The sequence below is a fragment of the Notamacropus eugenii genome, chromosome 3 (assembly GCF_028372415.1).
Source record: "Notamacropus eugenii isolate mMacEug1 chromosome 3, mMacEug1.pri_v2, whole genome shotgun sequence".
In the NCBI taxonomy this organism is placed as follows: Eukaryota; Metazoa; Chordata; class Mammalia; order Diprotodontia; family Macropodidae; genus Notamacropus; species Notamacropus eugenii.
Window position 1 is genome coordinate 248,052,278 of NC_092874.1, and position 14,998 is coordinate 248,067,275.

The following is a 14,998-nucleotide window of genomic DNA, read 5'->3' on the forward strand; positions in this document are numbered from 1 at the left end:
GATAAGCGGTTGTGACATGGGATGTGAATCTAGAACTCAGGAGAGAGACTGAGTATTAATTTAATGAGTTAGAATAAATGATAATGCAATAAAGGGGCAAGAGTTTGAGGACAGATTGGAATTGAACATGTTAACAATAGGGCTGAAACTGAAAAGGGAGAATAGTGACATCAGGACAGGAATAACGGACTGAGAAAGTACAGACCTGCTGGAGGGTTTGGAGGTCATGGGGAAAATTAAGAATACATTTAGGTGGTATAAGGCATAGGAATAGATGGAAGGATGAGATGAGTCAGTCACTAAGAATTTTTTAAGCCCCCTACTATATGACAAGCACTGTGCCCAGAACTAGGGCTACAAAGAAAGGCAAAAGACAATCCCTGCCCTGAAGGAGCTCTCAATCTAAGGAATGTCAGACTTTGCAATTGTGGAAGTAGAATACTCATGGGTGATGGTGAGATCTAGCATGTGACCATCTTTGCCTATGGCTGAAGGGGAATGAAAGTGTAGGATGTAGGAAATTAGTAAATTGAGGAAGAAGGAGGTTAGGGTATTTGAGGTAGCATCAACATGCTTATTCAAATACCCTAATATAAAGAAAGAAATTGGGGTCAAAGAAAAAGACTGAGCCAAATTTTCAACTCCATGAAAAAGGTGGAAGAATGATTCAGAGACTAGTAGACAACAACCACCATGTTTGGTATTAGGCAATAAGTTTTGATAGAATGAGCTTCAGAGGAGAAGAGATTGCATTCTGAAACTTATTAGATTCAGATTTTTAAAAAATGAACATGTGAACCCATCACTCAACTCTTCTGCCTCAAATGACAGTTATATCTTGCTTAATTAAACTCCCTAAAAACTTACTTTATGTTATCCAAGTGTACTTACTTGAAAGAATTAGCTTTGTTCACTAATGCATATTCAGAATATTTTAAAACACTCATTTAGAATACAAAGTTACATACTTCCCACATGACTTTTTTTAAGGCAATGATTTCCTTAAATTTCATTCAGTCAAGCTTTTATAGATGTACTACCATGATACTAATGTGATCAAAATTTAATAAATGTGGTCATTGCCAAATGAAAAGCAAGAAAGGTTAGATATAAAATGAAGAACTTTTTCCTGAGAAAAATCCTTATTGTCCTCGACAAGTAAGGACAATGTGGCCATAAATAAGCCTGACTGAAATTGCATTGATGGCACCAGAGACTGACCACCTAGCCAAATAAGGGCCCAAAGGCTAGCCAAAAAATTCTTAATCCACCTTTCAGAGAATGTACTAGGAAAAAAATGAACATAATATGTCACCTCACCCCTTTGCAGCAGGAGCCTTTCTCAATTTTTTCAAAAGAGACACAGTTCTCATTCCAGTTCAGGAAGATTAGTGACAGAGAATTTACTTGCTAGTAATATGGCATTTTGATTCACACTAGTCTTTTCTACTATGCTTTACTACCATGTGTGATGGCAATCAAAATAGGATGTTTTGCTGTTTTTATTTTAGTATAATCAAGTTCCTCTGATTGAATCTTGCCTTTATCAATCAAGAGTCTTTAGAAGGAGTAAAGTACAGAAACAAGACTTCTATAACTAGAAACAGTGTATTTGTATTGTTAATTATTTTAATGTGATTCATTATCTTTCCCATTCATTGATGGGCCTGCCCATTGTGGGAAGCTTGATTAGGGGAACTGTTTTGTAAGAGGGTCCCAAGTACCTTTTGTTTTTTTACAGTGAAGCACTGGGTCAAAGAGTTGTGATGCCCTCTGGCTCTAAAAAATGGTAAAAATACTCTAAGTTGAGGTTTTACTTTGGAACTTGGTTTTTGGTAAGAAGGTTTGAGTGCCAGACAAGGACTCTGGGAAGCTGTTAAGGAGCCCCTTGGCTTTGAGAACCCAGATGTCATGGTGGTGCTTCTCTCTCTGGCAACTATGGTCAGACAGTTGGGATCCAATTGTCTGCTGAATTCAGGCAGAGGAAGTCATGTCTTTTGATTTTTTTAACCTCTCTATATTTTCTTTGAAATTCAGGGTGCTGGCTCCCTGAACTAAATGAATGATATATGTGCTTGGTTAAAGGAATGATACATGTGTTTGATTAAAGTGATTGTTAAACCCCTTGAAAGTTGCTTTCCTTTTATGAATGCAAATCTAAGAACCTGTGTATGTTGGAGTGCTTATGGATATACCATGGCATTTATTTTCAGGTGTCTTTCTACAAAAGGCTTAGAACACTCAGGAAATGTATAATTCAAGTTTTGTTCCCAAATTATGGATGTATAAAGGTAACAACAAGTTGTAAATCACTATTTGTGACCTACAAAGCAGGCAAGGATAGACATCAAAAAGTTTTGGAGGAGCTTGGACAAAACAAGGAAATTGTTGTTGTTGTTGTGTTTGTCCGTTGTCAAAGAAGACCATGCCATCAGAGAAACGATGATATGACTTGCACTTGACTTTGTTTTGAGTGAGGGAGGGCTGTGCACCGTCACCAGCCTCACTTTTTCCTCCTGAGCCGTCTAGATCTAGTGACCAGATATTCATCAGGATGACTGGAGATGGCCCAGGATGCAATGGGAGACCTTGACCCCTTTAGACCAAGGCCTGTTTAGGTACTCCTTAGATTACCTCTGTGATTCTCTCAGTTGTAAAGAGTAGAGACCTAGCCTCAAAGCCAGATAGATCTGGATTTGAGGCCCATCTCTAACATGTATATGTGTGTGTGTGTGTGTATGTATATACATGTATATATATATACATGTATATATATATATACGTATGTGTATATATATATGTATATATATATACACGTATGTGTGTATATTATATATATATATATATATATATATATGTATGTATGTATGTATATGTATATACTCATTGTGTGTACCTGAGTAAATTCTTTAATTTCTCAGTGCTTTGGGCAACTAAGACTCTAAGCTGCTGAGTAGGTTTGCTTCTTGCATTGTTGGAAGAGTTTCCTGAACAGAAGTTCTCTGTACAAATGAAATCATGGGTCCAATTCCTCTCCCTTCCTCCTTCCATGCTGGGCTACTATTTGCATCAATAGAATTAAACTTCCTCACAATGTCTCTCCAGAATCCTGTCTAAAACAATAGATATTATAAGGTTGCTAGCCAAGGTGGGTTTCTAGTCTTTTGGGGGGAGTCCTAATTTTGGCAATTGATTCACATCAGTAAAGCTTCCTCAGGAAGCAATAAAAATCTATGCCAATGTCCTATTGTGCTCCTTCCCATCTTCCTGTCCACATGGAGGCCTGGATTTGTCCAATTGATACTGAAGAGCTGACCCTCTTTTCTATCACTGGCTGAACCTTCTGTGGAATCCAGACCCTTCTTTACCCCCATCATGCTTCTCTTGGAGCAAGTGTTGCAGTACTTCTTGCTCCTCCTACCGTGTCTAGACCCTCCTTTTCCCACCACCATTCAACTTCCTTTATACATGTGTTGAAGAGCCACCTCTGAGATGCAAAAGCAAATGTGTTTTATTTTCAGTACTATGTTATCTTAAGAAATTTGGGAGAGTATTTTAAAGTTGAGAGGTAACATGATGCAGTGAGAAAAGGTTCAAGTCCTACCTCTCATGCATACTACCATGTCACCTTGGACAAGGCATTTAACCTCTCACTGCCTTGTGCAACTAATTGTATGAGATTTACAAGACAGGCAAGTTGCTGATCTTCATCTCTGGAGGGATTACAGTGGATTACAGGGAGTTGACCCAGGTTGAGTGGTATGGGTCTGTCAGTCTTGCCAATGTTTTTTTCCCTCTCTATTCCTGTGGGTAAAAACTAGTCAGGAACAGTTTCCTTCGCCTGGGAAGGAGTCCAATATGTCTTTGTCATCCTTCTCCAAGGTTACCTAAATTTTCCCTCATACTACCACATATTTTAGGCAGAGTATTTGTGTGTCTGTGTGTCTGGCCAAGTGGCCTGAAGAGCATAGCTCTAGACAGACAAAGACTCTTTCCCCTTTGAGGTCAGGACCAATGGAGGAATTTTGCCAATGTTTCCTACCTTAATCAGTTATTAGTGGGACATGTTAGCACTCATTAGAGATATATGTGCTAAATAACCAGGTTGGAAGCATTACAAGAAGAACAAATGGTGAGAAGTGAAGCCAGTTTCAATCTGGACATTTGGGTGGTGATACCATGCTGTGCTAGCCATAGGACCATATGATCACTCTAAGAGCAAGACAGCTATTTCTAACCCAAGTGGCTCTCAGTCTTTCCCAGACAGACACTCTCTTATTTTAGGGCAAGAGTTTTGCCCCTGTTGATCAACAACTATATCATCATGTATCTGCCCAGGTCATATATCTTACATCCCAGAAGTCTCATCTGTGACAAATCAATGTGACTATGGAAAGGGCAAGAGTTGTTGTCTAATGATTTCTTGGATTCTGTCTTTAGGATGACTTATCTGATAAGAAAACTCTGTTTTTGAACAGAATTCTGTTTGAGACTCCTTAGTACTTCCTTCCCTAGTGCAGAGATGCCCTGGTTTCAAGGTCCTTGCCTCTTCAGAAGGCTCCTTATACCCTGAAGAAGTAGCTCAGGCCAAGAAGTAACCCATTTGGATGGCTTCCTTTCCTCTGAGATGATTCAGAGAACTTCCCAGAAAGGACTTGGGGAAACAAGAGGTACTATTGCTGGGAGGTCATTTGCTTTCTCATAGGTGAAGTTATTGATATTTAGCTATAATGGGTATGTATTTATCACATTGTGTGGAGAAGGAGACTTCCTCTTTCCTCCTTTTCATCTTTTGTACTGCCCAATAAAAAGCTTTATAGGCATTTAAAGAGTGCAATGTCCGAATTCAGGTCATTCCTCAATTGATAAATGGTCAAAGAACATGAACAGGCAATTTTCAGAGGAAGAAATTAAAGATATCTACAGTCATAGGAAAAAATGCTCTCAATCACTATTGATTAGAGAGTTGCAAATCAAAACAACTCTGAGGTACCACATTACACCTATCAGTTTGGCTAACATGACAAAATAGGAAGATGATAAATGTTGGAGAAGATGTGAGAGAGTTGGAACACTAATTCATTGTTGGTGGAGCTGTGAGGTGATCCAATCATTTTGGAGAGCAATTTGGAACTATGCCCAAAGGGCTTCAAAAATGTGCATACCCTTTGACCCAGCAATATCACTTCTAGGACTGTATCCCAAAGAGATCATAAAAATGGGAGAGGGTCCCCCATGTACAAAAATATTTATAGCAGCTCTCTTTGTGGTGAGCAAGAACTGAAAATCGAGGGGATGCCCATCAACTGGGGAATGGATGAACAAGTTGTGGTATATGAATGTAATGGAATACTATTGCGCTATAAGAAATGACGAACAGGAAGACTTCAGAAAGGCCTGGAAAGATTTATATGATCTGATGCTGAGCGAAAGGAGCAGAACCAGGAGAACTTTGTACGTTGCAACAATCACAGTGTGTGAGGATTTTTTCTGGTAGACTTAGAACTTCATTGCAATGCAAGGACTTGAAAAATTCCCAATGGCCTTTTAAGGCAAAATGCCTTCCACATCCAGAGAAAGAACTATGGAATTCAATAGCAGATTGTAGCAGATCATTTTCTTTTGTATTACGTTTTGGTTTGTTATGTGATTTCTCCCATTCATTTTAATTCTTCTATGCAACATGACTATGGTGAAAATGTATTTAATAGGAATGTATGTGTAGAACCAATATAAAATTGTATGCTATCTCAGGGAGGCAGGAGGAAAATGGGGGAGAGGGAGGGAGGGAAAGAAAAAATCTAGGTTGTATGGTAGTGATTGTGGAACACTGAAAATAAATTTTTAAAAAATAGAATTCTATCAAAAAAAAAAAAAAGAGTGCAATGTCCTCTAGAACCTGCGAAATTCCCAAATGTGGTCCAAAATAGATTAAAATGTAATTGGGAAATGTTTAGCAATATAATTAAAAATACAATATAGACAATACTAATTTGTGATTTTTCTAAGTCAATGTGAGGCCCACAGGGTTACATTTCAATTTTGAGTTTGACACCACTACTCCAGTCTATCCTTAGGACCTTGCCACTAAGGAGTGGTATGTTGATAGGATAAAGTTGCTCCCAGGACCTGATTGGCTCTGGCTTCCTGGTCATCTAGGGACATAAAAGTCCCAGATATGCAGACTCTGTACTTCTAAGACTTGATGGATGACTAGTGCTATTGTGTAATTGTGTATTCTTGCTGTTTTGGGGCAAACCTACTTTGTTTTTTGTTAAGTGTGAAGTGGCTTGTGAGTACTTCATTTCATCCCAGCATTGAATCTGAACTAAGAAGGTGCTATGTTGGAGCCTCGACTTTATAACCCTCTAAATCTGTGAACGTTTTAAGGGAAAGAATCATATTTCATTTATCTCTTTTGAAATCTCAATGTGCACAGCACTATAGAGCGTTTCATACATTGTGGGTGCTCAGTATAAACATGTCTACATGTTTGCTTGGTAAAATCTGTACAAATGGCATTTATTCTCACTTTCCTTATTTATACTTGCAACAGAGTTAGAAAGGGATAGACCCCATCAAAAAGGATATAGACAGTTTTGAAAGGAAGAGATTCGAGCTATCAATAGTCATATGAAAAAAAATACTACAAATTACTAATAATTAGAGAAATGAAAATTAAAGCGATCTCACACTCATCAGATTGGCAACTGACCAAGAAAGAAAATGACAAATGTTGAGGGGCTGTGGGAATATAGACATATTAATGAACTATTGTTGAGGTTGTGAATTATTCCAGCCATTTTGTAAAGTAATTGGGAAATATACTCCAAAAGTTACCTACCATACTCTACATATCCTTTGATCCAGCAGTACACCTACTATACCTATGCTCCAGAGATTAATAAAAGAGAAAAGAAGCTATATAAACAAAAATATTTCTAGCAACTCTTTTTTTTGTAGTGGCAAAGAACTGGAAACTTGGGAGGCATTTATTAATTGAGAATGACTGAACAAATTATGGTATATGCAAGTAAGACTTTTTAAGGATGAGGGAGCTCCATGAACATATTTATAGTCATCCACGAAGGAGCTAATAATTAGTGGGAATGGTAGTACGGGCAATCTGCTGGAGAAGCCTGGTGAGGTTGCAATGAAGGATCCAAGTAGAGGAGGAGGAGTAAGGAGAAGGTCTGTCTCTTTATGAGATCAGAGTGAAGGAGAAACTGGTAGGGGATGATGTGGAATGCTTTCAGAGAGCATACTTTATTAGAGATATGTCTAGAAAAATGTCTAGAGATATGTTTTGAAAAAATCCCTTGAGATTATATATTCAGAGAACAAGTATCTTCCTATAGACTATAGAGAATATTCCACTGTGAAATAGTATTCTACTGATTAGAAGGTCTAATAAGACAGGAAAAAAAAATAGGAATATGAGTGTGGCTGTGTACTTAAAGAGTGTATGTGAAGGATGATGTGCAGAAAGGGTGACATATAAGAATATTTGATGGTCCTTAGAGAGGAAAAATGGATGGGGTTGAACTTATTTTGTCTCCATCCCTGGCTGATAGTCCCCAGATAGATAGATAGAACCATAGATTTAGAGCTAGAAGGCATTTAGGGGTCTTCTAATCTAGTTTTCTCATTAATGTCTAGGAAGAAGGGATTTGCCCAAGATCGCTATCTGAACTCTACATTTCAGAGAGTATGGATTTTTGTTTTTCTATTATATTTTTGTCAGTTGTTCATGGTAGTGCCTTTATTCCTATAAATTAATGGACATGATGTGCATTTCTATAATTGCTTTAAATTGGAATTTTAAAATAAAATTTATTTTTTATGATAACTAAAATTAATTAGATCCACTATATTTGTTGCATTCCCTCTCTAGTAAAAGTTTGGATCTTCTCCACATCTTGTAATATCATGCAAGGTGCTAATTCTACTTCTTACATTCTGTTTTGCCAGTGCTCATATATCCCTCCTTGCGAAAGAGAAAATCAGAAGAATTTGGAAAGTGTCATGACTTGGCAACAGTACTGGGAAGATGAAGTTGGTTCTCAGCCATTCACTTGCTATTTTAATCAGTATCAGAGGTAAGTTCACATTGATGTGTTCCAGTCTGAACATTTCTATTACCTGTTCTTTCATCCCTGATATTGTTTGTGCCCATATAGATTCTGTCCTCCCTTACTTCAGTGGTGCTCCAAGCAACTTGATTTTGTTAGGGTGAGTATTCTGCTCAGTGACACAGATCTTAGACTCTCCTTAACTGGGCATACCATCATTAAGAGCTGCATCAGTTGAAAGAGTCATTGTCCTATGACCAACATGGTAACGAACCTTGGAATTTAGCTGGACTGCTCCTTAGATAATAAATGTGATCTGTCATTGCACTCATATTTGAAATTTTTCCAGCATAGAAGGAACTGCCAGAGTTAATGTTCTGCTTGGATAATCTATATTGGTTTAAGAATTTAATGGTAATTATGTATACTTGATAAAATATTATTTTCATTATTAGCATGAATCAGTTTAGACAACTAGGTCATTTATACACCTGATGTATAGAGCACCAGGTGGCCCTGGAGTCAGGAAGACCTAAAATCAAATCCAGCTTCAGACATTTAGTCTCTGTAACTCTGGACAGGTCACTTAACCATAGGTTTCCTCAATTTTCCCAACTATAAAATAGATATAATAATAGTACTTACCTCTAAGTGTTGTTGTGAGGATAACATGAGATATTATCTCATAAGCATTTTTCAAATCTAAAATCATTATATTACTGCTTACTATTATTTCCACTACCACTATCAATGCTATTACCAGTATAACTACTACTACTATAATATAAATAAAATGCTTTATTATTTATTTTGATTTTGTTCTGTAGTAGAAAGATCACCAAATATCACGTTGAAGGTCAAGAGGACCTTCATTAAAATCTTGACTGATGCTTACTACTTGTGTAACTTCAGAGAAGTTGCCTTATGTTCTGAAACTCAGGGTCTGAACATAAAACTGAGGGCCCAGTTAACTAGCTCTCAATCTAAGATCTCTGATCACAATGAATATTATTAAAGTCTTTCTGAAAAATTTCATCATACCCCTTATAATTTTACAATAATTGAAAATATGTGAAAATAATTGAAAATAATTTATAATTATTTATTTTGTAAATAATTCTATTAGGAAAGCCTTGACAGAAACTATTCTTTTTTGTCTGGGAAGCAGTGCTTTCCATTCTATTGGAAAAAGTTTGTCTAGTGATGCAAAAGTGATCAATTTCTGTCTGGAAAGAATTCACATTTTCTTTTTGAGGAGGTTAAATGTTTCATTATAAGAAACTGATATTCCTTAAGAAATAGAAATATTTTCCTGTGGATCAGATCTACAGTGAGTGAAATATATTAGCTTCTTAAATAGCTTCTATTTCTTACTATTCCAGGTCAGAGCATGTTCTTTTCTGTAGGCATAATGTGACTGCAAAATGAAAAGGCACTTTTGGGAGAAGAGAGATGGTCTCTACTCTAGTGCTCCACAGTCTGGCAACATCAATAAATGAGAAATGAAAGCTAGGCTGAATTCTGTCGTAAGAAGAGAGTGTTTGGTAACAGTTTTCCTTGAAATCCACGTTCACATCAGAAGGCTAAAAGGACTTAGCTTTAGCTAGCTTCAAAACTTTTCTGCTCTGATAGGGTCTCAGTAAATGTTGGTTTACACATAGAGTAAAGGACCATAGTGCCAACGAGAGGTAGGCATTGTACTGTGAGGAAAAGAACACCGAAATCTGGAGATTACAGGCTCTTGTAATAGCACTGTCATTAATCAACCAGGCCACCTAGGATCTCATTTTCTTCCTTTATAAAATGAAGTGGTTGGATTAGGTTAGGTTTAAGATCTTAACTCTGTGATAAAATGAATACTTTATAGGTCATATTTATTATATTATTAGTATTATTTTGATCTAGATCTAGAGGACCTCACAACATTCAATATAACAATATATAATATAATATATTCAATATAACATATATTCATTATAGATTATTATTTATTATATAATAGCTCATATTTAGATATCACCTTAAGGTTTACAAAACCTTCATAACTGCCTTGTGAGAGCACAATGAATGTTCATAGAATCGCAGAATGTCAGAGTTGGAAGGGAACTCAGAAGTCATCTGGTCCATGCCTGAACAACAGCCCCCTCTACAATACAATATAACCAAACCAGTGATTATTCAGTCTTTGACTGAGACCTCCTGTAAAGAGAAACCCAGTATCTTTTGAGGTAGCTCATTCTGCTTTTGAGTAACTGCAGTTAGAAATTTTGTCTTAACACTGAGCCAAAATTTGCCTTTCTTGAACTATGACTCCTAGCCTAGACCTCATTCTCTTATTGTCCTCTCCTCTCCTCTCCTCTTCACTCCTCTCCTCTCCTCTTTTCTCTTTCCCTCCCCTACCTCTCCTCTTCCTTCTCTCTCTTGCTTTCACTCTCTCCCTCTTCCTTTCACTCCCTCTCCCCTCTTTTCTCTCATTTGAAAGATTCATACCTCTCAAGTCATCTTTCTGCAGATGGCTCATAGATCTATATATCCAGTCAGAGCCCCAGTTTCATTTGCACTTCACCAATTGCCTATTAGACATTGCCTCCTCTCCATCTTCTCCACTTCCCTTTTCTGTCAGAAGTACCACCTTTCTTTCATTTTCCTAGGTTCATAACCTTGACATCATCTTAAACTGCTCATTCTCCCTCAGTCTATATATATAGTCCGTTGCCTAATTTTGTAATTTCTACTTCTACAATAGCTCCAGCATTCAACCCCTTCTCTCTACTCACACAACCGTCACTTTAGTTCAGGTCCTCATTGCATTTTCCAGGATTATTGCAGAGTTCTCCTAACTGGTCTCTCCCAACTGCATTTCCTCAGTGAATTTTCATTCACAGTTCTCGATCTCCAGTCTTGGCACTGGGTACATCCCATACCTGTAACTTACTTCCTTTTCACCTCTGCCTCTTAGAATGCCACCCTTCCACCTTCTACAGGAAATTTTTCTTGCTTCTCCCATTCACCAGTCCCTACTCTCCATATCCCCCCTGTATTTAACTCTTTTTTTCATTAGCTTATATTTATTCTTTATATACTTACCTATGTACTGGTCTTTCTTGTTACGATGTGAGCTCCTTGAGTATTAGGATTTTTTCAGTTTTTGTATCTCCAGCACCCAGCACAGTGCCTGGCACAAAGGAAGTGCTTCATAAATGCTTGTCAACTGATAGATTTATTGATTAATTGACTACTCCTAGGTCAAATTTAACAAATGTTTATTAGGTGTCCACTGTGTGATACTGTATCAAGTGCTTGGAATGAATCCAAAGATAAAAATTATACTATCCCTGCCCTAAATAAGTTTACTTAATAATACGTGCACAGATAAGTAAATACAAAATGAATAGGAAGTCATTTCAGGCAGAGGATGAGCACTGACAGCTGTGGGAATCAGGAAATGCCTCTTGCAGGAGGTGGCAGCTGGGGGAGGAGGGAGAGCATTCCAAGCTCAAGAGATGGCAGCCTGTGCCAAGGTGTGGAGCCTGAATATGGAGAACAGTAAGCAGACCAGTTTGGCTGGAAGGTACAGAGTGTAAGGAGTAATATGTTATCACCATGGAAAATTAGGGTAAAGCCAGATTGTGAAGGACTTGAAATGCCAAATGGAGGAGTCTGTGTTTTATCCCACAAGCACTGCTGTATCTCTAGCAGAGAGTGACAGGATCAGACCTGTGCTTTAGGAACATCAGTGTGCAGCTCTGTGGAGAGTGGGTTAGGCTGAATGGAGACCAATTAGAAGGCTCCTGAATTAGTCCTCTCTGTTGTATTCTCCTTATTCCCCTCATCAGTTGAATAGGACTTGAGTTAAGGTGGTGACTATGGAAGTGGAAAGAAGAGAAGGGCTTACTGGAGAGGCTCTGGGGGTAGAATGGACAACACTAACCAGTCTTGGGTATGGAGAGTAAGGGAGAGCAAAGAATCAAGGACTGCCAGATTGTGAACCTGGTGACTGAAAGAATGATGGTTCTCTTGAAAGACAAAGAGAAGTTAAGAAGAGACATGGGGAAAAGGCAAATGAATTTGGTGTGGGATATACTGAGTTTGAAATGGAAATACCCAGCAGGCAATTGGTGACATGGAACTGGATCTCACAAAAGACATGAAAGCTAGAAAAACTGAAAGTTCTTGCCATCCCTCATGGGACCAGGTAGAACAATTTTAATATCGTTTCCCCATGACAACTTTCATATGTTCTAAAGAAGGATCATGTGATTCTTACTTTAAGCCAAATATCTCCAATTCCCTCAACTAATGTGCATGTGGCTTATCTGAGGGTGTTTCACTGTTCTGTTTGGTCTCTTCTCTAACTTACCAATGTCCTTCCTAGAATGTGATTCCTCTACACTGAACACAGGGTGTGTGGGCCATGGACTGGTGAGAGAGCAGGCAAATGGCTAGCAGAGCAAGCACAGACTGAAGTGAGACTACACACAGAGTCAAAAGCAGAATTAACATATAGGAAGTAGGAAAAGCACATATGTCAGGAGACAGAGGAAATTAGCAATCAGGAAAAGGATAAACCAACAAGTATAAAAGATCAGGACTCCACGCGAAGGTGCCAGTACAGGGAGAAACAAAGAGGAATGCCAATAGTAATAAGAAAGACATTTAATACTGATCTAATCACTCTCTGAGTAAAGAGTTCCTTACATCCTTGTTATTCAGGACAAAAACTAGTTTCAGAGTGTAAGAAGGTATGAACACATAAAGGGATATAAGGAGGTTCACCTAGATGTAGTGGGACAGTGAGACCAGGCAGTTCCTGGTAATAATCACAGTAGGTAAGACCTGTAATTACAAAAGTTATTTGATATGATTTTCTGAGATTTATCTTAAAGGAATGAATTCTGACCACTATAGAAGGAACAACTGGTTGATAAAATGAAAATGACAGGTACCTTGAAAGTTACATTTTAGTGTTTCCAGTATCTAAGGATAAAAGTATTGGACATAGTCATACATGTACCCTGAATCAGGGAAAATTAAAGAAAAAGGGTGAGTGAGGTACACTCAGTGTGATACCTTCTTCATACTCCATCTAATATAAATGGCCGACAGTTTAATCTTAACTGTGTCCTAAGCCCTATTTGTATTCTCCCTCAAATAAGAGAATTCTGCTAAGAGCACTTTGTGTTCCACATTTCTTCACTACATAGGATTTAGTCCCTTTACCCTCCAGATACACAGGAGTAATATTTTAGAATGAGACCAAAAGTCATTGGGCATTAGCTTTGTTAACGTTATTCAATTACTGTGTAATATCTTGAGAGAAACTTAAGGGCATATATTATATCTGGAAAATCATGTCATCCTGAAGGTTTCTAGAGTGCCTCACAATCATTATTAAGTACCTACAATGTACCAAGAACTATGTTAGTTGCTGGGGGGTACAAATTCAAAAACTGAAACAGTCCATTACTCTCAAGTGCTTTTTTTAAAGAACCTAGAGACCTCGGTTATCCAATCTGAGATTTGTGATGTTTGTCTAACTAAGGAGGACATGTGGTTCATCCAATTTATAGCACAGTAGATAAGAGTGTTGGGTCTGGAGTCAGGAAGACTCATCTTCCCAAGTTCAAATTTAGCCTCAGACATTCACTAGCTCTGTGAACCTGGACAAGTCACTTAATCCTGTTTGCCTCAGTTACCCCATATATAAAGTGAGCTGGAGAAGGAAATGGCAAACCACTCCAATCTCTTTACCAAGAAAACTCTAAATGGGGTCTCAAAGAGCTAGACAGACTGAAAAATGGCTGAACTGGACCCAAAGGATAACCATTAATGACTTTCCGTCAACTTGGAGGAGGTTCTAAGAGAGTGATCCAAGGAATTTTCCTTAGTCCTAATTTATTTAATATTTTTATGGTTTGGATGAAGGTATAAAAGGCATACTTGTCACATCTGCAGGTGACAAAAGTTGTGAAAGATAACTAAAATATTAGATGACAAAGTTATAATTCAAAAAAGATCTCAATAGCCTAGAATGTTGATTTCTATTAAGATGTCATCTAATAGGGATATAGTGTTCCATTTTGGTTAAAAAAATCAACTTCAAAATATTAAAATGGTTATGTGTGGCTAGATTTATACTTTACGCAAGGAGAAACTTTTTGTCAGTTATAACTCTCCATAGTTATGAAATTATCAGGTTCCCCTATTCAACCAAAAGCTGGATAATCATTTCTTGGGGCTTTTATGGAATCAGGTATAGTATGGATTAGATGACCTTTCATATGTCTTTCAAATTTTGGGTTCTATGATTCTATGAAAATTTCCAGTTACTTCTTACTTTTACAGTTAAAATCTGTTGTTTCACTTTGGTGCATTATGTGATCTAAATCAGGGGTTCTTAACCTAAGGACCATGAATTTGTTTTTTAAAAATATTTTTTAATAGTTGACAACTATATTTCAATATAATTGGTTTCCTTTGTAATCCTATGTATCTTATGCTTTTAAAATGTTTATTCTGAGAAGAGATCCATGATACAAAAAAGTTCAGACCTCTGGTCTAGAGAGTGATCCCTGTCATATATTTGACCTCTGTAAGGATCCATTACTCATGATAAAAACTATCTGAGATATTCATAAAGCACTTTGCAGACCTTCAAGTGCTACATAAATGTTAGTTATCATCATCATCATGTATTCTCAGCTGTCCCCTCAGCCTTGCACACCCATTTATTGGAATAGTAAGAGAGTACATATCTATTTTATCTAAGTTAGATGCTCCAGGCCAGATGAAACATATCCAAGTATTTTTAAAGAACTTGTGGCTGTGATTGCAGAACTGCCTTTGATAATCTTTTGGGAATCATGGAGAACAGAAGGAGTGCCAGAAGTTCAGAGAGAGCCAATGCCCTGATTTTATAGTGCCTG

The 14,998-nt window shown here is 37.5% G+C and overlaps 1 protein-coding gene across 5 annotated transcripts in view; it reads left to right on the plus strand.

Annotated features, from left to right (window-relative positions):
* KCNMB4 (potassium calcium-activated channel subfamily M regulatory beta subunit 4) overlaps positions 1-14,998 on the plus strand; it is a 95,448-nt gene that overhangs the window by 15,220 nt on the left and 65,230 nt on the right. For 3 of the 5 annotated variants that reach the window (XR_011977270.1, XM_072655371.1, XM_072655370.1), the window contains exons 2-3: positions 7,972-8,099; positions 8,181-8,232. Coding sequence is in view for 3 of the 5 variants with exons in the window: in XM_072655371.1 (XP_072511472.1) it covers positions 7,972-8,099; positions 8,181-8,232 (180 nt within the window). In the remaining 2 variants the exon portion in view is untranslated. The remainder of the gene's footprint in view (positions 1-7,971; positions 8,100-8,180; positions 8,233-14,998) is intronic. The other 2 variants (XR_011977269.1, XM_072655368.1) reach the window with 1 other exon arrangement.